This window comes from Scedosporium apiospermum (genome assembly GCF_000732125.1).
Source record: "Scedosporium apiospermum strain IHEM 14462 chromosome Unknown SEQ_SAPIO_0101, whole genome shotgun sequence".
NCBI classification, from domain to species: Eukaryota; Fungi; Ascomycota; class Sordariomycetes; order Microascales; family Microascaceae; genus Scedosporium; species Scedosporium apiospermum.
The window spans coordinates 67,108-87,750 of record NW_015971802.1 but is presented as its reverse complement, the minus strand read 5'-3'; the positions used below and the strand labels follow the sequence as shown (position 1 = coordinate 87,750).

At 51.2% G+C, this 20,643-nt stretch overlaps 5 protein-coding genes and 1 pseudogene across 5 annotated transcripts; 2 read left to right on the top strand and 4 right to left on the bottom strand.

Annotated features, from left to right (window-relative positions):
* Positions 1-1,233: 1,233 nt before the first annotated feature.
* Positions 1,234-3,167, bottom strand: SAPIO_CDS6196 (uncharacterized protein; the record flags this gene model as incomplete). Its single annotated transcript, XM_016788363.1, has 5 exons — positions 1,234-1,306; positions 1,376-1,596; positions 1,657-1,989; positions 2,155-2,215; positions 2,278-3,167. 5 exons carry the CDS (start codon positions 3,165-3,167, stop codon positions 1,234-1,236), a joined length of 1,578 nt encoding a protein of 525 aa, XP_016641944.1.
* Positions 3,168-4,293: 1,126 nt separating this feature from the next.
* Positions 4,294-7,168, bottom strand: SAPIO_CDS6195 (Lysophospholipase; the record flags this gene model as incomplete). The annotated part of the gene is made up of 4 exons (XM_016788362.1): positions 4,294-5,447; positions 5,511-5,660; positions 5,733-6,287; positions 7,141-7,168. The coding sequence occupies 4 exons, from the start codon at positions 7,166-7,168 to the stop codon at positions 4,294-4,296; spliced, it is 1,887 nt and encodes a 628-aa protein (XP_016641943.1).
* A 3,493-nt stretch (positions 7,169-10,661) lies between these two features.
* On the bottom strand, positions 10,662-12,290 carry SAPIO_CDS6194 (annotated as a pseudogene; the record flags this gene model as incomplete).
* A 1,273-nt stretch (positions 12,291-13,563) lies between these two features.
* On the top strand, positions 13,564-13,918 carry SAPIO_CDS6193 (uncharacterized protein; the record flags this gene model as incomplete). The annotated part of the gene is made up of 3 exons (XM_016788361.1): positions 13,564-13,641; positions 13,702-13,719; positions 13,790-13,918. 3 exons carry the CDS (start codon positions 13,564-13,566, stop codon positions 13,916-13,918), a joined length of 225 nt encoding a protein of 74 aa, XP_016641942.1.
* Positions 13,919-15,963: 2,045 nt separating this feature from the next.
* Positions 15,964-18,318, top strand: SAPIO_CDS6192 (uncharacterized protein; the record flags this gene model as incomplete). Its single annotated transcript, XM_016788360.1, has 6 exons — positions 15,964-15,966; positions 16,030-16,059; positions 16,325-16,391; positions 16,543-16,905; positions 17,134-17,223; positions 17,288-18,318. The coding sequence occupies 6 exons, from the start codon at positions 15,964-15,966 to the stop codon at positions 18,316-18,318; spliced, it is 1,584 nt and encodes a 527-aa protein (XP_016641941.1).
* A 473-nt stretch (positions 18,319-18,791) lies between these two features.
* Positions 18,792-19,928, bottom strand: SAPIO_CDS6191 (Phenazine biosynthesis-like protein; the record flags this gene model as incomplete). The annotated part of the gene is made up of 3 exons (XM_016788359.1): positions 18,792-19,686; positions 19,763-19,790; positions 19,904-19,928. The coding sequence occupies 3 exons, from the start codon at positions 19,926-19,928 to the stop codon at positions 18,792-18,794; spliced, it is 948 nt and encodes a 315-aa protein (XP_016641940.1).
* Between the last annotated feature and the right edge of the window lie 715 nt (positions 19,929-20,643).

The following is a 20,643-nucleotide window of genomic DNA, read 5'->3' as shown; positions in this document are numbered from 1 at the left end:
AGTGGTGCGTTTCCTCGTCCTTTAACGTCCTATGTCCGTTCGCCCCTTTGTGAATCAGGCTTACCTTGGAGTGTCTGTCAACATGTTAGAGATGCCACCCAATCTCGGGCACGCTTCCAATTTTGGAGGTTGCACCTAGACAGGAGCGAACGGAGGTAAAAGCAACCAAATCTCCATAAGCTTTGGTTTCCTCCGACTCTCACTATTATTTGTAGGTTTCGGTCGTGCCTGATGAGGTTGATCCAAGAGTATCTGTCGGTCTGACTCCACAGTTGCCCTATGTTCTAGGCCAAAAGTTGTGCCTCCTGCTTTATCCTTGGCTCGTAGCTTCATTTCTCGAGCGACAAGGCTGTTATTCTAGGATTCCGTGTCGTCTCTACTTGGACTGATCACAAGACGCCCTGTCAGCTTTGAATTGTGAAAAGGTGGAGACTATTCAATACAGTAGTAGATGTAGATGAGCGATTCAATGTTTCTATGCGCCATTTCGAAGAAATATTATGCGCAAGCACATCTTATCACTTCTCTATTATCACCAGTCAAAGTTCGGTAAGATCACTAATAATAGTAATATCTGAGGAGTCTCGCCAATGGGGCCTAAGTGGCTGTTGGTGAGATATTAGTATTCACCTGCCCAATTGTGTGACCCTTCTCCTGAGAAAGATTCATGATGGAGGCTGGCGCATCTGCAATGTATGTTTTGAAAATGGTGTCCTTAGCCTCAACTAAGCAGGTATTGCGCAGACATAACTAGGTCGGCCGACCGGGCAGGCAAGTTGTTCTCCTGCTTGCATATTAAGGGCGAGGAGAAGAACCCGGTGGCCGTGTCTTACGTCTTCAGTGTCGCGGGCATGATGGGGATTATTCTTTCTCTGGCATCCCGACGCTGCTTCCATACCTTAGCCCTAGATTCTTGTTTACCGAGTTCTTTGAACCACATATTGCTATATATTGCTACCTTCACTGTCAGCGCCTGTCTCACGCCGTAGAAGGGTACATTCAAGCGCGCCTATCCGCTTTCTAACATTTCCGGCTGTGATGGGCCGCAGATCACCATCAACTACAGATCGACCTAGAGGTGGAGAAACAAGACGCAGTGCGGAAGGCCATGACGCTCGGAAAGAAGAATACGATGGGCACAGGATCCGCAGTCCGACGGTATTCTACCGCGGGCTCGATTGCTATATTCGCGGGAGCAATATATATATTTGAGGCGTATCATGTTTGGACAACTCACGGCCGCGATGGTCCTCTCTTCAGCGATCGAAGTGCTACCGCCATCCTTTCGCCCTTGTCCTTCATTTTGCTCAACATAGGTGACGGTAAGTCAGCCGACTGTTGTGTATGGTTCCCCTGAGTACCTAGTCTAACGAACGGGAGAAACAGGACAGAGAAGCCGCTCAAGGCAATTGAGACATAAAAGGTTTTCGTATACGGGAGCATCGGATTCTCAATACCCGCGTTGGTCCCTTTCACGGAAGTGTAGACCGCGGTCGAGATGCCCAGTGCGACGGCCGTACTCAGGCGGAAGAGCATGTTGAATATACCGCCTGCTAGACCCTGCTGGTGGGTAGGCAGGGATTGCATCACGTACATCTACTCGCATCGCAATAGTTAGCATCTATGACGAGAGCTTTCCTCAGTAGACGGACGTACATTGGCAACGTTGAATTGTATGTCAGCGCCGCAGACGTAGAGAACCAGCGCAGGGAATACGATAGCCCAGTAGTAGCTGTGGGGCGTCATGAGAGAGAGTAGAACGGAGCCTCCAATGTACGAGGCGACCCCGACCGCCAAGAGCAGGGTGTTGTTGATACGGTGCAGCACGTTGCCTGCAACTATGTTCCAGATAATGCCTGCGATAGCCATTGGGAGCAGTTGCACCGCAACTCCCAGCGGTGACAAGCCGAGAAACTCCTGCATATAGAAAGAGAGCCAGAATTGGCTGGAACTGAAGGCCATGAAACCCGGGAGGCAGGTGAGGATGATCTGCACTTGTTAGAATGCATGCCCTTTTTCTTATTTGGTAGGAACAAGAAAGGGAGGGGTGACGGAATGCTATACCAAAGTGAAGTTTCGATCCCGCCAGATCTTCAGTGGCATCAGGGGGTGGGAAAATACGCTTTGCCAGTACACAAACCCGACAATAAGTACCACCCCAACGACGAGCATGGCTACGACATGTGCAGAGCCCCAACCATCCGTGGGGCCCAATCTGCTTTCTAGTCAATATGTGTTGCCCGCTAGGTGGTAGGGGCCAACTAGGCACAAACTCACGTTATCGCGGCAGTGATAAACCCACAGCCCGTCACCGTCAGGAACGTGCCGAGGAAGTCAAACGTTGACACGAAGGTGCGCAGCCTTGTGCGGAGCGGCTCCCCCGGCGGGTACGCCTCAACTCTGGGAACCATCCACACCGCCAGCATGGTGAAGAGAGCCCACAAGATACACAAGAAAATATACGTCGCACGCCAATTGAAGATCTGCGTGGCAACACCACCTGTGATCGTGCCGAATACGAAGCCAAGCGGGTTTCCTGCGCTGAAGCTCGAGAAGGCAAGATTCTTGCGCTTCGAGGGAACGGAGTAGGCGGCACCCATGATACCGATGGCTGGGGGCACGACCATGGCGGCGGAGATACCGATTATGCCGCACACTACGTCCATCCAGAACGGCGTGCGCGCGAAGGCAACTAAGAGGCAGAAGGCGCTGAAGGAGCCCATGCCGATGATGAACAGAGCCTTACGGCCCAAAAGGTCAGCGAGCTGGCCCAGCCCCAGCTGGAAGGCGCCTGCGGTCAGCGCCGTCGACGCCGTTATCCATGTGATCTGTCCCTGCGTCATGCCTAGGTCGTGTCCGATCGACGCCGTGATGACGCTGCAGGCTCCTTGGAACAAGGGCCCTGTCGCCATGGCCATAGTTGCCTGCGCCACGAACGACACCTCCTGTGCCGTATTCTTGAAGCAGGATGGCCGGGCACCGATGCTGCGCTTTGCCGTGGGCCCAGTGGTGGGGATGATGCAGGCCTCAAGCTCCTTATATGACGATGTCTCAGCGGCGGTCACGCTACCGCTGACATCAATTTTAGAAGCTTTAGGGCTAATCGAAGGCGCGCCATCGTCAACTCGCGCTGCAGACGCTGAGATGTCTTTGCTGTCATCAATCATTCTGAGGGTGAATAAAGATGTGATGATATATGGGTGGTAATCACGCAAATTTTTTATCCTTTCCGGGGCAGCTGAGGACTGCCTTCGTAGGGATTTTGGTCTCGCGGAAGTAGGACGCGAGATGCCGGAATAAAACTTGGACACTGCGGCGTGTTCCAATCCGTATTGCCGAAGCAAGCCGATAGCGGAGTTGCATTACAAATCTGCCAGCTGCGGGAATCGGGACACCATCTAATCCGACCTTCGTGAATTAGAAGGATCTTACAGCAAAGACGCACTCTGCATGTAGGATCTACAACCTTCGGAATAGTTTTATATACAGCAGCGGGTACGGGAGTAGTCAATATAGCAATGAAAAAAAATTTTTAATTTAGCACACTAAGAACGTTATATAGTTCGATTTCTCAAGTAGAGATTTTTCGTAATCAGAGAAATTTCGATGTAGTAGAGCACACCTCGCTATCGAAATCTCCATAGAAGAAACAAGCTATAGACCGGAGTTTAGATTCTGTGTCCTGAAGTTAAATTTATACAATTGAGTCTTTTCTGCTTATACCGAGGTATATGAGAGCTAAATAAAGTGACTATCCCTGGGCGAGGAATAAAGCGAGCACATGTAACGATGACACGAGCGAGAAAGGCGTCTAGACGCGGATCAAAGCTGAGAATCAATTTTTGGCTGCTGTATGAAGAGTGAATAGCCTAGGAACGCGGCACGCCTAGTCTGCTGCTAGCGCAAGAGCAGAATCAACTGATGTAGATGCTTGAGAAACGGTGCCACTAGCCACATTAGCCTCCTTACGCTACATTGTTACGTGCGACTAGTTTTGGCGCGAGTATCCTACTTGGAAATTCGTCTTTCGTAGGCAGGAGAGTATAAGAAGGTAAAAAGTTGACATAGACTATAAGCATAGCTTCTCAGCGCGTGTAAGGCGGGCCGACGTGCTTATTCTTAGCCAACCCTTAAGTGCCTCGTGCCGAGAACACTCTACCTATTTATTTCGAGTAACAGCAAGCTTGATAATAGAGCAGCGGCTCTCTGACCTCGTTCGAAACTCGAAGCTCGAGATTCAACCCTTTTCCAACCACCGCGAGCGAGCCTTTTACATATATCTTTCTCTGTAACTCATCCGCACACCCTCATGATAGCCCAAAACCCCAACACGATCAGCATCCACTCTCTAGCCCAAACTTGCCCTTTCACTCCTCTACTCATGATCAACCCTGGCTCATAGCTCTCTGGTGTCGAGTCATCGACTTGTCCATCCCAACAGTGCCTACTGAAGCAATCTCCACACTCCGCCGGTAGATCCATTCCTTGTCTCTCGAGGCTTTTTGCCAGAATCGCACAGCCTAGGCATGTCGGCCATTGGTTGTCTAGCTTGCCCTGTCCCAGCGTTGCCACATTCCGTCCGTTTTCTACAATGTCATCTCGCTCAGAGTCCGTGTAGGACATGTTGAACGTCGAGACGTTGGAAAAGGTCGAGTAAGGCGCGTTAGGCAAATACACCACCAGTGGCGTTCCCTGCTGGACTGTACCGTTAAAGTAAGGTGGAGGGCATCCGAAGAAGGTAGGCTTGCTATTCAAGCCTTTGTTGATAAAGGTATTCTGGCCAGGAACTTCGGGAAACGGCACGGAGGCGTAGTTTCCAACCTCCCGGCTTCGCTGGTACGTCGCCACGAGGGATGTCCCATTCGGCCAGTTTTCCGTCGTGTCAGCCGACGAGTCAACTGCGATGATGACGTCCACGTTCCGTTCCCTCCAGAGCAAGGGGTGGATGGGGATATTCTCACCGGCCAACCCACCGTCTACGAGTGTAAGAAAGGGTTCTTCGGAGTTCTCCGTCGTCAGGGAGGACTTCCAGAACGGATTAGGCCACCTCGCCACGTCCCTATTTTCTTCGCCAAGCGTGCGCAGCCTATCCTCGATAAAGGCTGTGAGACGGCCATCAGAATCATCCTTTTCAATTTGGAGAAAGGCGGCGTTGAAGAGGCTGGAGCTCGTGCCCATCGTGAAGCCAACGTTGTCGTAACCGCGAACGCAGGAGCCATTGCTGGGTATGGAGCCGTTGGTGAAGGACGAGCCTACGTAGCGTAGGGGTGCGAACGCGGATAGGTTTCTGTCGTGAGAACCCATTTCCCAGGGGTTGAATTCGATGACGGTTGAGGCGAGGGTTACGTTTAGTTGGCCTGGGCTTCGCTCGACGGCGACGATGATGGGGAGGGGAGCTTCGCCTGAGGCGAAGTAGCCGTCGTTTGCGATTGAAGAGTAGGTGTATGCTGAGAGGGCTGGAGTTAGGGGCAGCTAACGAGAGATGTCAATGAAGGGGGATATATCTTTACCTGGGCCACCGTCCGTCGGATTTACCAGTTGGTAAGATAAAGCTCTACCCCAGAGATCTGTTATAGTCGTGTTAAACCCTGCGTCCTGCTTATCCGAGACACTATCCCGCATCGCCTGGTAATACTCGAGCCTACGAAGGCCATCCGGACCTGTTCATTTTCGACTCAGTAACCGCCACGCAAAGCGTCCACGATGCCACACAAGGAAGCATTTCAACTCACCCTGGAATATCGACTGATCAAACTGCCATATCCCCGGAGTGGCATCTCCATCTAAGATCCCCTCGACAGTACTAAAGTTCTGCACGTACACACTGCCCACCAGCCAGCTCCCACCACTCAAACCGGACAAATACGTCGCCGCCTGAAGAACCCCGCCGACTCCGCTTTCGTCCGTCGACCCGCTACTCCGCTCGTCAAAGGCACTGAGAACACCTGCGCCGTTCATCAGGGCTCTGTACCCGCCTCCGCTAACAGCGATTCCTAGCGTCGGCAGCGCTGAGGGGTCCATGCCGTTGACATCGTTGAGGAACGTTGTAGCGTTGAAGTTTTCGATTTGAACTCTTTGTAGGAAGGACTCGAGGCTGGTTAAAGTGTGATCCTTTCGCGTGGAGAGCCATGACGTCTCGTTCGGAGAGAGGGTGGCCGGGCGGATGGAGGGGCGGGGATTGGGACAGGGGACCGGGGCTGGAGTGTATCCGTCCGGAGCGTCGGGTGAGGCCCTCCGCGAGATGCGAGGGAGAAGGTTGGGGTTTGTTGTTTCGTGGGTGCCAACGACTGGAATATGTTAGTTGTTGTATCGAACCATGATAGGTTGGTACACTTGCTTGTGCTCAAGGTTTGTGCCAGGAATCCACCCAGTAGGATGATAGACGACAGTCGAGTGTCCCACCCCATGACAAGGCAGGAAAAGGGGATCAATTGTAACAGGTTGGAAAGCTTCCTCTGATGTCAGTTACGGCCAGTTCTTCTAGAGCCCGCAAGAAAAAAAAAAACATGGGTCGGCGAAAGATTGCGCAAAATACTAAATACTGGTGTGAGGCCAAGCCGATCGGGAACACTTCAGAGCTATCGAGGACGACCCTGTCACGGTATCGAGAGCCGAGGGCTCTCTAGTCTTTTATCCTCATCCTCATCCTCATCCCTACTTCACCTCATGGAACAGAGTCCTCAGGGTTGAACAGAACGGTCACGAGATGATAAGGCAACTCTTCTCCTGTACGACTCTGTTAAGTTTCAATGGGAGCTCTCGCGTCCATGGGGCTGGATGGTAGGGACCTAGCTCCAAAATTACCAGGACAACAGGAGAATCAGAAACCGACTGCGTTGTAGGTACGGATCGTGGAGACATCTAAACGTGACACTAAAATAAAGATGGCTTTCGAGGTAGATTAGTACTACATTGGTACGCAGCAGTTGAAGCTGGAGGGACTCTTCAATGCCATCATTGTTCTGTCAAATGTCTCACATGTTAGGCTAAGTTCCCAGTTATCCCAAGGGACCCGTGGATGCTAGCGCCTAGTGGCTGAAGTTTAATGAGGGAGAAAGTTTGATAGTCAAGTGATTATTACCAGTTCATTGGTGTCAATGTGTTACATGGCAGTGCCTTATGCTCTGAGCCAGCACTTACGGCGCTTCTTGGCTTGGATAATGTTCATGATTCTCATCAACAAGGGACTACAGACCTGGGAATGGGGACTAGGTCATGAAGTGGACAACGCACAGAGAAGTGATGACGCCATGCACGACGACGGAAAAAAAGGAATCTATTCCCCTACCTACGAGGAAAGGCATCGGCAGACCCCGACTTGTGGGCACCAGATATGAAAGCCGCCCGGGCAATAATAAAAATATGCCTGACGAGCCAAAAGGATTCTAATGACGCTCAGAAGTGGACTTCTCGACTGCCCCCTGCGTAAAGGTCGATATCAGCCTGATTCTTTAGAAGTAGATAGTTAATCCGGCATCTCTTAATATACCCCCGTTCGTTCAGTATAATTCAACTCATGCAGCCTGCCCCAACTCTCCTCCTTCTTAGTCGAATAACATTCTACCGAATTCTAGATGGATAAAGGAACTCACCGATAATAAACACAACAACCTCGTGATCTCCTTGGCCTCCAATTACACTGACAGCTAATACTTGTGAGCTAGTAGTATGACCGTAGTCGTTGGGCCCAAAATATCGGCATTTCCAGCTAAGAGCAAACCTATCATGTGGAACAGTTCCGGCGCATCTGTAAACAACTGACCCAGTGATACCACCCCCGACCTTCTTGCCCTTGCATTGCCATATAACACCCTCACCAGCCCCGATTCTTCCAGGCGGCAAGGAATCAGAGGAGGCCCATTGACCCGTCGCAAGTCTCGAGGAGTCCTCTACAATGGAGAAGCCTCGGTCTGTGTGGTTTAGGAGAACGAATGCGATATTCTTGGTGACTAATTCCAAGAGGTGTGAAAGCTCTAATTTTAGGGTCACTAAATCAAGCCAGAGAAAGTAGAGAATTGACTACTGGGAAATGATCCCTTATTTGCCAGTATGAGTATTGGAGACCACCAGTGGATGTCTTCTAGGCATGACGGCTTCAGACATGATAAATGGGCAGTTATGCCCATCGAAGTGAAACTAAGCAAGAGATCGCATCAAACCGAACCTTGCAATTAAAACTTCGCCTTTGTAGGAGCGTATGATCTGATCGCGATCGCCATTCACTAGGCATGCGCGAAATACAAAAATGTCGCATGTCGGTTGATTCTCTGGCCAACGGTCGACTCCATGTTGACACTAAGTTGGATAGCATTCATCTTGCAGTGGTCCAGGCCCGGAAACACCGCGCGAAGGAGCAGTCGTAGGATGTGGCGTCCTTTGGCGTTCTCCTAGGTTTACCAAAACCCCGATTGGGTCCGGATTAGCTATGTCCTCACGCCCTCGAAGTCTCGCGAACATCAGCGTCGGTCTACAGCAGCTAGTGGCTCCTTGCAGCAAATTGCTACTGGCCCTGTCCTCGAGCCGCTGGTCTACAGAAACCAAGAGTCGAGAGGCCGCTGCTTGTCTCTATTATCACTGACGGCAGGCCCGCGCCTGAAGCCAAGACTGAGCTTGTCAACACTATCTTGGAGTGTGGGGCAAAGCTACAAGTGGCCGACTACCCTCGTGAAAGTACGTTTCTGCTGCTCAACGCTCTCTCTTCCCAGTCTGGTCACCTTCCGGAAATGTCGCCTGCTGTGCCTCAGGGCGTAGTAAAGCGAATTAGCGGGCGCCGATGAAAAAAGTATACATTATATGAACCCCGACGGGATGTTACGTTCTCCGCTCTCGGCTACGCGGAAGCTGCCATCTCAGCACCTCCCAAGAGGGCCAAGCCGTTGGTCGGGCCACTACGAGAACGCCCTAGATAGTGAGCAAGCGCCTCTCCTCACCACGTGCAGCGATCAGTGACGTTTTCGTCATCGCCCGGAACTGACAACGAAGGCAGCCCATAGTTTACACGTGATCACGACCGTCGAGTCAAGGATGGGCCCAGTCTCGGGAATCGCTTGATTCCTCAATCTAGAACTCTCAATGCTTCAAGGCAAGGGGTTTTAATAAAAAGCACAGTCCCTGATGGATCTTCCCAGTGAAGCCATGGAGTTCCTTGGGTGTGACATGTGTCCCACCATCGCCAAAGTGAATATTTTCCAGATGGTCCTCCCGCCGCGATAGATTCTGCGCCACCGTTCAGCCCCAAGTACTTCGTATCTTCTCACAGGCACCTGACAGATATGACGCCTCCGGGCGGGAATTTTCCACAGACCTCGAAGGATCGGAATAACGTAGTTAGGACGTAGTCCACACGGATTACATTAGATTATTTCCCAGGCAATTAATTATTGCGGTTAAATATACGATTGGCCAGTGGCACGCTGCGTAGGATGTACATATTTAGGTGCACCCACGATGACAGGCGAAGGCATATAAGCATCGCAACGCCGCCGGCCCGGCGAGGTTCGCTCCAGTGTCTGCCTCACCAAACTGGCCGAAAAGGCTCACCACGGTCCCAAAATCCCCTCCTTGTCGCACCTGTCTTTGGTTTCAAATCGCAAATATGACCGAGCCAAAGCAACAGCTGAGCGAGACCGTCGCTACGAGCGCGGAATCTCATCCGCCGACGCAGCCCCGCTGGCGATTTCAGTACAGAGAGCCTTGAATTGATCGGACAGAGCATCGAGAACGTGAAAGCGACCACTGGCAAAGGCCTCCAGGGACATCCCGCCCTATCCCTAGATACCCACGCGCCCGGCATAGACTTCGTCGCCAACTGTAAGAGCTACCTCAACACAGAAGACTACGCCAAGTTCAGCGCGTCTATCGCAAACTACTTGGAGCGGACGGAGCATTGGACGAAACGTTTTGGCATGTAAGGGAGACGTGTCTAGCACTGCTGGATGGCAGAGATGATCTTAGGGGGCAGTGGGATCAGTTCTATGGAAACAGAGAAGCTTGGGCAAAGTTACAGGAGGTTCGCCAAGAACAGGCGGAATAAACTACGAAGAAGGAAAGAAGGGAAGTGGTAGTTTAGATTGCGGCGAAGTCTTTTGCAAAAGCTCAATGCAGCCACTGGAGCTTTACAATTCCGGCTCTTTATCATAGGCCACTGCACTTCTAATCTTTGGTGTAAACTCTTCTGGAGATATTCCTAGTCCATTTTTTTGAAAGAAGATGCAGTAATAGTAATGTACAGATTGATCAAATTTCATTTTACCTGCACCATCCAACTTCGGCCCAGAAACTGCGCATTGTGTAGTAACTCAAACCGTCAGCTTAGACGAAATCATAGTCGCAGACTCGCCACAGAGCCGGAAGAGCTGGAAGAGCTGGAAGCTTGAGAACCGTCCAGTCTAACAACAGAGTCTCCACCAGACTCGGCCGCCGATGACGGCCCCACGCAACAGCAAGAGTGAGCCCCTACTTCCCGGACGACAGCACAGACGGATGCCGTTCAGCCCGACGCGGACCCATCCGGCAGGCAGCGGGGCCTGCTGTCATCAGACTCAGCAAACCCGGCCGAGTAACAGTCGCATCCCCTCTGTGTTCTATAGTACAGCCCCTAGACAACAGAGTCCATTCTAATTATCATTGTTATTCCTCTGGACTCTACAGCGCTACTTGACCTACGGTAAACTCAGCAAAATTTGGCGCAGCTTCTCATAGTCCGGAGTCCCCAAGCCTGTCACAGCATCCCGCCCTTCTGTCGCCCTGAATGAAGGCTCGGCAACGCAGCCCACGTTGACTCCGTCCGTCACGTCGTTGAACGCCTCCCCGGCGTGAGCGTACAAAACCGGGTTCACAAACCCCACAGTGCCTTTACCGGCTTGAAGCCTTTCGTTGTTGATCATGGTAATCATGGAGGCGAACACGGGCGCCGACGCTGACGTGCCGTGCACGCTGATCAGTCGGTTGTACAGGTATATTAGGTACGAGGACGCGAGTGCCGAGACGTCTGGGAATCCTCGGCCGCCCCTGGAGAAGTACCCGGCGGATTCGAGCGCGTCTATATGGTCGTCTTCCTGGTGGTGGTACCGAGATACGGCCGCCTGCTGGTACTCGGGCGCGGGGAAGTGGTTGCTGAACCCTCCGCTTGACGTATATAGGTATGTTACGTTGCTGTCGGGGACATAGTACCAGGCTTTTTCGCGAACGTCGCGCCCGTCCTCGAGGTGTTCCGTGGAACCAGCCCCAGTGACGTTCCCGCCAGGAACGCGCTGGGTTCCCCCCACCGAAGTGACCCACGGACAAGACGCCGGCCATTGAGGACTGAATCTGCCGGCGTTCCCTTCTGGCAACCCTGTTTCAGGATGAATGCAGGACCTGCCATCGACTCCGGCCTGGGTGCCAGAGTCACCACTGGACACAATCGTGGTCACGCCCATGAGGCCAAGCTTGAGGAACTCGAAGCACTGGCGCTTGAGGTATTCAGGCGAGAAATCGCCTTCCGGCCAAGCGAAGGAGATGGAGATGACCTTGGGGGGCACCACAGTACCGCAGTCTGTCTTGTTGTAACCACCCTGCATAGGGTTGGTGTAGATGGGATCTACGGCGGGATCTAGGGCGTCGCAGTAGTACTGGTCGAAAGCTGCTAGCATGTTGTTGACGTTACCTCCGAGGTACATATCGCCAATCTGAAGGTTTGTAACCTCCTGGGGTCCGGTTAAAGACATAGCGTACTGAAAGTCCAGGTTGGGCTCTAAGTTGAACGGTGTTATGTTTACCGCCGTCTGCATATACCCACCGGCGATCGGCTCAACGACTGGGCGATTGCCGATAAGGTCCGGCTCGAAGCGTTCAAAGAACAGATCCAGATCGTCTGCAAGCCACGTCATGTAAGCTTGCTGATATATTCCAAACGAGTTGTTGGGGTGTGCCTCCCTAGCTGAGGGAATATTATACAGCTCTCTAAGGCAAGGTGGTGAGGTGTATTTGTCGCAGCTGAATTCCGGTGTCTGGAAGGCAGCCTTGACTCCCTGAACGCCGCTAAGTCGAGTGATAGGAGGGCCTAGTACAGACCTCTTGTTCTTGGAAAGCTGGCAGGAGTCGTCGTGTCCGCGCTTCATAATAGCCACATACTCAATGGCGGATGCCAATGTTTCAGGGATTTTGTACTCGGCACAGCCAATCGCGACATCCTCTTGCTGGCTTTTTCTAACTGCGCGGCACGTGGTATTGAATAGGTGCTGAAAAGTTTTCAAGTCTGAATCCGCAATGAGATGCCCTCGCGCATGCGTCATGCGGATATGGTTCATAGGGATGCCGTGATTTCGAAGCCATTGGGTGACCGCAGAAACATGTCGAGATTCTGGGGCAAATCTCTGCGTGATCTCTTTGGCACTCCACTGTCTCCCATAGTCTGGTGACGACGGATCAGATATTTCCAGGAGTCGACTGGCCGCGTGATCTATGTTAGATGGTGTCAAACTGATCTCAATATAAATCTTGGAGTCGCCATCAAGGCTTTCGCCCACGTGCCTTGCGACAGCCAAGGCGTGGTTGATGTGTCTCTCTGATGGAACAGTCGTTAAGGCCGTCGCCAGAGTAGACGACAAAGGCAGCAGAATGAAAAGAAGAAAATACAAGAGACAGCTCGCCATCGGTGCCAACGGATTGCCCCTTAGGTCTTGCGACAAGAGTATCGGCACTTTTTCCTGAGATTCCAAAAGCAGAAGGCTTTAACTGAAGATCTAGTACTCCGCAGATGTCTGCCATTCAGACAATATAAATTCGAATTTTTCCGGTGTTATCCGCCCAGGTCAGTCGCTAACAGAATTTTCGTCTTGACCTGCTTGACCTGGATTGCATAACACAGGGGCGGCGATAATAGATCGTTATCCCAGAATACGAGACGGGGCTTGCTTCTGTTTCGGGCCGATGCGTGGGAGGACTCCGCCAACAGCCAACACCATTCAGTTGTCGTTGAACACCCGTAGGTGCTCATAGCATATTGAGAGGGGTTCGCTATATTGAGAAGGATCTGTTAGATTGAGAAGGATCCGTTATATTGAGTGGGGTTTGTTGGGTTGAGAGGGATCTGCTAGATTGAGAAAGGTCGGTTATGTTGAGAAAGATCCATTGATGTACTTTGTGTGGATATCGACATACAGGTTGGGGGTTGCATATCGGGGATTCATGCTCTAAGGTACCCTAGCAACTTGTTGCCTCAGCCCTCGAGGAGGAAAGCCAAGACGCAAGGTCTAAATTAAGTTGCACAAGATCGATGGACGGCGAGAGGCGGCGCTTAGCTTTTAGATCCATCCGTCAACATGCCTTGCTGTCAGCCTATCGATCGAGCGTCCAAGTACACTCGTCTCTATGCCTTACCGTCAGTCCACCAATGCAGCGTCCAAGTAAGTATACACGATAAATATATTCAGACACTCCCGGTAACAAGTTGTTGAAAATTCGGCCAAAAACGCTCACCAGCTTAACATCCTCAACCAACCACCCAGTCCTGTTCGATCACTACACCTAAACTACATTGCAAGCTTCCCAAAGCCCTTAACTTCTCTCTATATTATCAAAATGAAGTACTCTGCCGTCATCGTCGCTCTCGCTGTCAGCTTCGCCTCAGCTGCCCCAGCCTTCAGCAATGAGAAATTGGTAAGTCGATGCAAAAGGCTTCCAGGTTTGGGACTCATTCTGATTGATTTGGTACCTCAGCACAAACGAGGAGGCGGCGTAAGTTCACCGCGGCAATCCTTCCGCCTCTCCAAGATTTTTGACCGCCAGATATTAACGTCCTCATCAGCCTTTGTGTCTGGAAATGTGTGCGCCCTTCGCTCCGGAATGGCCAATCTACTCGGGCTGCTTGGTTGCCTGTCTTGCCCAAGGCACCGAGGGCGAGCCAGTAGAGGCTGAGGAGATTGTCAACCCTTAACTCGAGTGAGCACGAGCATGTGTTATGGCCGCTAGCGTCCGCACCGAACTCAACACCAAGCTGGTCAAGTCCGACATCAGCACGAGTCTCTCACATTCAATATCACATCCATTATCGCAGTCCTATCACACCATTATCACCTTCGATATCAGTCATTTCATATATGTATTTAACATAGCTTCGATTCGCTCAGCGAAGCCGCGCATCCTTTCTTTCAACCCAGAGACTTCCATGAGCTGCTGTACCATCTTGCCTGCTTGCCAGCCCCGTGACAGTTATAAACCCGGTTGTCATCAATCGGGATGCCTGACTTCGCGCTTCATTTCATCGATTACTTAAATAACTACCTACCCTCAATGTATCCCTTCAAGTATGCCGTCTGCAGGTTGCTCGTAAGGGCACTAGGCAAGCACCGCGCTAGGGTCCGGAAAGGCCGTGGGTAATCCATGGGTTATGTGACCCATCAGGTCCATAAGTACAGAAAATGGGTGGCAGGGTAGTAGATAAAACCCACCGGCCATCTCGGGAAACGGACAGGTCAGCAGCAGAGGGTCAGAACCCATTACCAGTCAATGCAACCCTAATCTCGGTGGCTTGTGTGACTCTGGAGGGACAGCCAGGTCTCGAGCAGGGGGACATCTACAAAGCCGGTCAACCTTTGGCTAAGCATAGTAACCCCGACATCCCTAAAAGTTGCCTCCCTCGGTACTAAAGAATAACCATATGCTCTCTCATGTAACTGACAGACAGGCAAATGCTCCGAGGTTGATTTCTTATGGATCTTTTTATTGACCCTACATAAGAAAACTGATCCAATCTTGCTAGATTCAAATTATGCATTTTCGGCTGTCACTTGGCTTACTTCCTCACTCGTTTCCTCTGTCCCGTATGTTGTTCCTCAATGTGCCGCTTTAGGTTGTCCTGTCGAGTGAACTCCCTGTTACACTCGGGATAGGGACACACTCCACCATCTTCTGGGATACCATTTTTCGGGTCGGCCGCAAAAGATGGATGCTCAACTCTAATGTGACGATGTAACATCTTCGAATTTGGGAATTTCGTCGGGCCGCAACCCACAGGACAGGGGAGCGGCGGGTCATGCTTTTCACGTATATGTTTGCTGTTGACCACAATTAGCACTGTTCTGTCCATACTTATGAGGCTGATCAACCGATAGCCGGGAAGAATTGGGCCCAAAGCTCACTTCAATTCCGTATTTCTTGGAAACACTTGTGGACATTGAGGACACTGAACACTCGGGCGTCTGGCTGCCGGAGACAGCTGTGGTGATGCTATCTCAGGAACATCCCCTGACCCATCACCCTCTATTCATGGATTAGCTGGGGACTATCCGAGGAGTTTAGGAATGTATGGTAACCATACCAGGCATGGCAGCTGGAGTGACTAACTGCGAACCACGGGAAGACTAAATCTTCGGGTCGTGGCTTGCAGCTTGCCGATCCACTTCGGAGTCCATTGACGCCCCGGTAATATGCAACATGGCAGGATTGATAAACGTTGTGTCGGCTCGGGGTCTCGTCTGGCGCGTGGGAGGGGGCCTAGTTAAGTGCTCCCGCACCTCCAGGTGTCGATCTTCCCCAACGTGCTCATCGCACCACTCAACTGCCAGTAGTGGATCCACTGCTTCCGGCCGGAATGCTTTCATCTTTCCGTCATCCCACACTGATCCAGATCTGGAGAGCTGGTGGTACACGTCTTCCTCTCCCCTTCAAAAAGCAAACGAGAACTAGAAATGAAAAATGGAAGTGACGATAGAACTAGAAATTGGGGAAGGGTAAAAGAGGAGGAAGAAGAAATTGAAAGCTTTAGAATAATGTGGAACAGAATAGGAAGTTTATGTCGGGCTTCCATGGGCATCTTGCTTTGAACAGGGGAGGCCTAGGAAAGTCTTGGAGCCTAAGACCAGGCTATCACGTAAACCTACTCACCGACGCAAAAGTGAAGAGGATAAGTGACCAATTCTAGAGAATTTCCTGAGGGGGTGGACAGACCTGAGGCGATCGAGAGGAGAAGCGATCTTGAGGATGGTACGTCGTCAACATTGGTGTGTCGGAGCTCTGCGAATAATCGCTGTACGATAACGTGTCCAGGTCATGGCTATTGGCCAGGCAACTTTCCAAGTATCAAATCGTGGCTCATTTTCTGCAATACGGCCAGCTCGCGGCGGAGAACCAGCCAATTGTTGTCCTGGATGGTGGGATGGATCCCTCCCGCGTCTCTGACTCTGCAGGAGAGCCCGTCAGGCAGCTGTCAGAAGTGAAGGCGTGATTGGTATGGGCGAAAAGTGATGGGCCTCCCACATATCGACTTCTGGTAGAAGTGTCTATTTAGCTGATATACTTCGCGCCGAGCACAGCACCGCTGGAATACTCCTCGCTTTAATAGACACGGTTCTCATCCGGCATCCTCCAGGGGATCATTACTGCCAAGCTACACCGTCATGCAAGGACCTGTGAGCTCCTGGGACTGGAAATTCAACAAACGCAAGCTTCTTGAGACCAGAGACCCAAGCAACAACAGAAGATATTGGTAAAACAGTAAGTTAGACCTTGTTAGGTCACATCTATCCATCGAGAGCGTGTTTCTAACCCTATCTGGCTTAGTGGAGAGCTCGACAGACCGTAGGCCTGTTCCCATCGAGCCAAACCACCTGCTGAGCTTTTACCATCCCATCATCCTCGAGAAGGCGTTCGTCAAAGCATGTCAGGATCAGAATTTCCCCCTCGAAGCGTCCTCACTTGCAAATCAGGACTCTCTTCTCTCCCCGGAACAAGCCTTTCACTCGTTCGTGAACAAACTTGCCCAAGTGTGCGACATTAAGAGAGGCGGCGAAACCGTCACTGCATTTACGGTCCTTCGCGGGGATGGTGGGCCCCATTATGTCCTTGGGTCAAACCAGAGATGTGAAGAAGCCCTCATCGAGACCAAGACCTTTGTGGAATCCCTCCTGAAGCTTGCTAGCCGAGGTGTGCTGGAACCCAATCAACCCCCCGTTGACGGGAAGGCACGTTTGAAGAAAGTTCTATGGCATATCCTGTTCTTCAATCTTCCTCGATTGGAGATATATCTTAACAACCTCTCCAGACACCTGAATGGTTGTATTGAACTTTGCCAGTCACCAGAATTTCAGAATAGTAAGAATCTTATTCGATTAGTCTAATAGTCACGAAATAGCTAACTTAAGTATCCTTCAGACCCGGTTATTGTGAGGCAGCTTCAGAACTTGAGGTCCAGGACCGAGTTCACAAGAGATGTAGTCTCATCTCCATCTGCGAGGGACAAGTGTAAGCCGCACCCGATCTCCCACATCTTCTTTCATTTTGGCCATCAGCTAATTCAAGAATAAAGTTTTAAGCGATTTCGAAAAGCTCATCAAGGCCATCCACGCAATCAAGAACACGGAGCTCGAGAAGGCCATTATTGAAAAAGCAAAGGACGGAGAACTCTCCAGGTCCCAGAGATGGTGCGAACTCCGACACTACCTCGGGCGTCTCTTGTCCTACCGCCAAGCAGCAGAGATAATTATCGCGTCTTCGAAGCGTTGGCCAGAGCTTTTCGAATCCTTCACCATCACCCCAATTCCCTCAAGTCATCCTGCACCTAGGCCAGTTTCCCATAAGGGACTGACAGCGGCTCGGATTGTTGAGGACATGGTCCAGGGCGATGATTCTGAGCCACATCCCTTGTTCGAGGAAATACTGCAAAAACTGCAGAATTTCGACCTCGACAGACTCATCCACAATAAGATTCGAAGCAAGTCATTTAGACCAATCGTGCACGCCGAAGTGCTCGTCCACCATCATCTCCTTGATGAAGGCATCTCGCACCCCGCACTATATTGGAACCAATGGAAATATATTGGTAGCAGCAAGGCTACCTGCCGCCTCTGCTCCCATTATTTCAATGCCCACCAGGACCGGGTTGACGTGCGGCCTGGTCATAGAAACCTATACCCATCTTGGAGGCTCCCCGACGTGTACCAGGATCAGGGTGATGATGCGGCTTCGAGACGCCTCGACCTACTTCTGAAATTAACAGAAGATGTGAAAAATGATGCACGATGGACAATCGAGCACAAAATCCTCCTGGGAAAAAAGTATGACACGAATACCTATTCAGCAAATCCTGAGTACCTCATGTATAACTCAGGGGATGAGGACGCAATGTCTGACTCGGAACTGGACTCTGGTACTTCTCAGTCAAGCGGCCTTGATGAGTGTGTATCGGTCCTTCCTCCGGAGGCTCGGCACTCGAAGTCTGTTGATGTTAGGGATGAGGATTCGTGCGACGAAGACGGCGGCGTGCCCCTCTGGGACACAAAGGAGTCTCCATCATGGTCGCTCACCAATCCTCCCGCGTTGCTTCGAGTTCATGTTTGATCGGAATCCCAGCTCGGATATATCGAGCTAATGAGGGAACTTGTGTCTCGTATGTCTGCGGTACTATTGTAGCCGCAAAAGACGAAGACCAGTTTTCGTAACTGAGCAATGGGCCTAAAATCTATCTCGAAATCCCGAGTATCGAGGTTCGTGTTCGAATTTCATTGTTAGGATTTATCAAATCCGAATATGGGGCTCGAGGTTGTGAGTAGGTGGAACCCACGTCTCCCAGGGTCACAAGCGAGTTCTACACGTCGATAAGGCTTGCATGCCGCAAGGGGGGGTATTCTCTCACGTCTTCCTGACTCGCTTTCACTCTCTCTTTTCTGTCTTTGTTTGGGGCCGGGGGGTTGCTAGCCGGCTATATTGGCAAATGAAATGACTATAACCAGCCCCGGATTCTGTCGAAAATGATGTTTTTTTTATGGTTTCTGTACCGATTGTTTATCACTAGGATTTTAAATGAAAATTTGTTACTCAGGTAGAAACAAAGTGCCCTCAGTTACCAGGGTAGCTGGGCCAGAGAGAGACACACTCAACACACCCTTCCCAGTGCCATCCAGCACAACGTCGACGATGATATTGCTGTCTCGGCCAATCTCCTGTCCCTGGTCAATGTAGAATCTATATTTGCCACTTACAGCCCCATGCTGAAGCGCAAGGTAAGCGCTCAAAGCACATGAACCGCTCCCACAGGCGGGATCTTCGAGGTTGATTGCGATCATGCGGACCCGAAGTTCTTGCACCCTTCTGTCATCCTCAACGTAAGCCTCAGATGCTATGCGATAGTACATTACCCCCATAAAAGAAGGCGCCCAGCCATCATCCAGCTCGGTCACCTGGCTAGGGCCCGCGGCAACAGTCGCAAACGCTTCGGGGTGGTTTGTAAAATCGACCAATGTATAGGTGACGCCTTTGACGATAGAGACGGCCGGATAAGCCTCTTCCAACGAGGATGTCTGGGCGTTCAAGCTTGGCTGCGTGGCGATGAGGCTATCCTTGCTGGTAGATCGGGAATGGATATGGACATTATGTGGCACTTCAGCAGCAACAGTCCGTCGCGCCGGATCATGTCGTACGACGACAGGTCCCGCCTTTGTCAAAATAGGGATCTCCGAGACGACCGGACTATTCACGAGGCCTGGGAGAAGCCGGCGAAATACCACATGGCCAGTACCGATAACGGGATGACCGGCAAAGTCCATCTCATTGACAGGAGTAAAAATATTGATGCATAACGCCCCATCGCTGTTTCGACGCAGGAATACGGTTTCGGAGAAGTTGAACTCGCGTGCGATCATTTGCATATGGTCCGGCGGCAGAGGGACATCGCCGACTTCGACGACGGCTACTTGGTTTCCCTTAAACCTAAAAGAACCAACGAGTGAATCTTTGCCTGGTTGAAAATCCTAAGGTATGTCGCACTAGAACTACGGGGTTTTACCTTTTGTTTGTGAAGACATCGAGCGTTACTAGATCCTGCGTTAGCACCGCCGTTATGAAACAAGGAGGCGGAAAGACATAAAAGCGCCAGGGGCTCTTTGGGCTGTGGGTTGGGGAGTAGAAAGTACGGGACATTAATTACCGTAGGGAACCTTCTTGGTCGACATCTTGGAGAACTTCAGGGCCGGCGGGGGGAATGCGAAGTGGGAAGTTGGGGTTTTCAAGGCACCTTGATCTCGGATACAAACATTGTACGATTATGAAGAGAGCGGTGGGCCGAAGCAAACCGGCTGCCTATGGTCCCAGATCCTTATCTTCGGTGATTAATTAGTAATTAATCACTCCCCCGCGTTAATCTGACTCTCCGCCTTCAACTCTGCACCAAAAGTAGTCGATATTCCTTGACTTGGGGAGTTCCAAGTATCAATTTCTCTATCCGCCTGACTGGTCTGTCGAGTCAATGCAAATCGCTCCAAGTCTCTATATGGCCGACTCCACAGAGGCCATCTCTGCGTCTCAGTGGCAACGTCGTCACTGCCACTCTCTCAATCCTGAGCACAATCTGGTCTCATGTAAGGACATCATGGCCTCCTAGATCAGGCCAATAGCTTAGCCGACCATCCAGACCTCCTGTTAATTATCGCATCAACCATACTCGAGAGCGTTTCTTTCAATCCACGCCGACATCGAGGTCTCCTATATTCGTAGCATACTTGCCCCCTTATACCACTAACGATGTCGGTGATTTCGTGAAACGCCCAATGGCGCCATGTCTACGTCTGGATCTCAAGAGCCTCTGGAGCTGGTTTGTTGTAGAAAATGTAGGATACAACTTAGCTCACTGGTGAAATACCCTTACAAAAAGTATTCTTAACAGCCGGC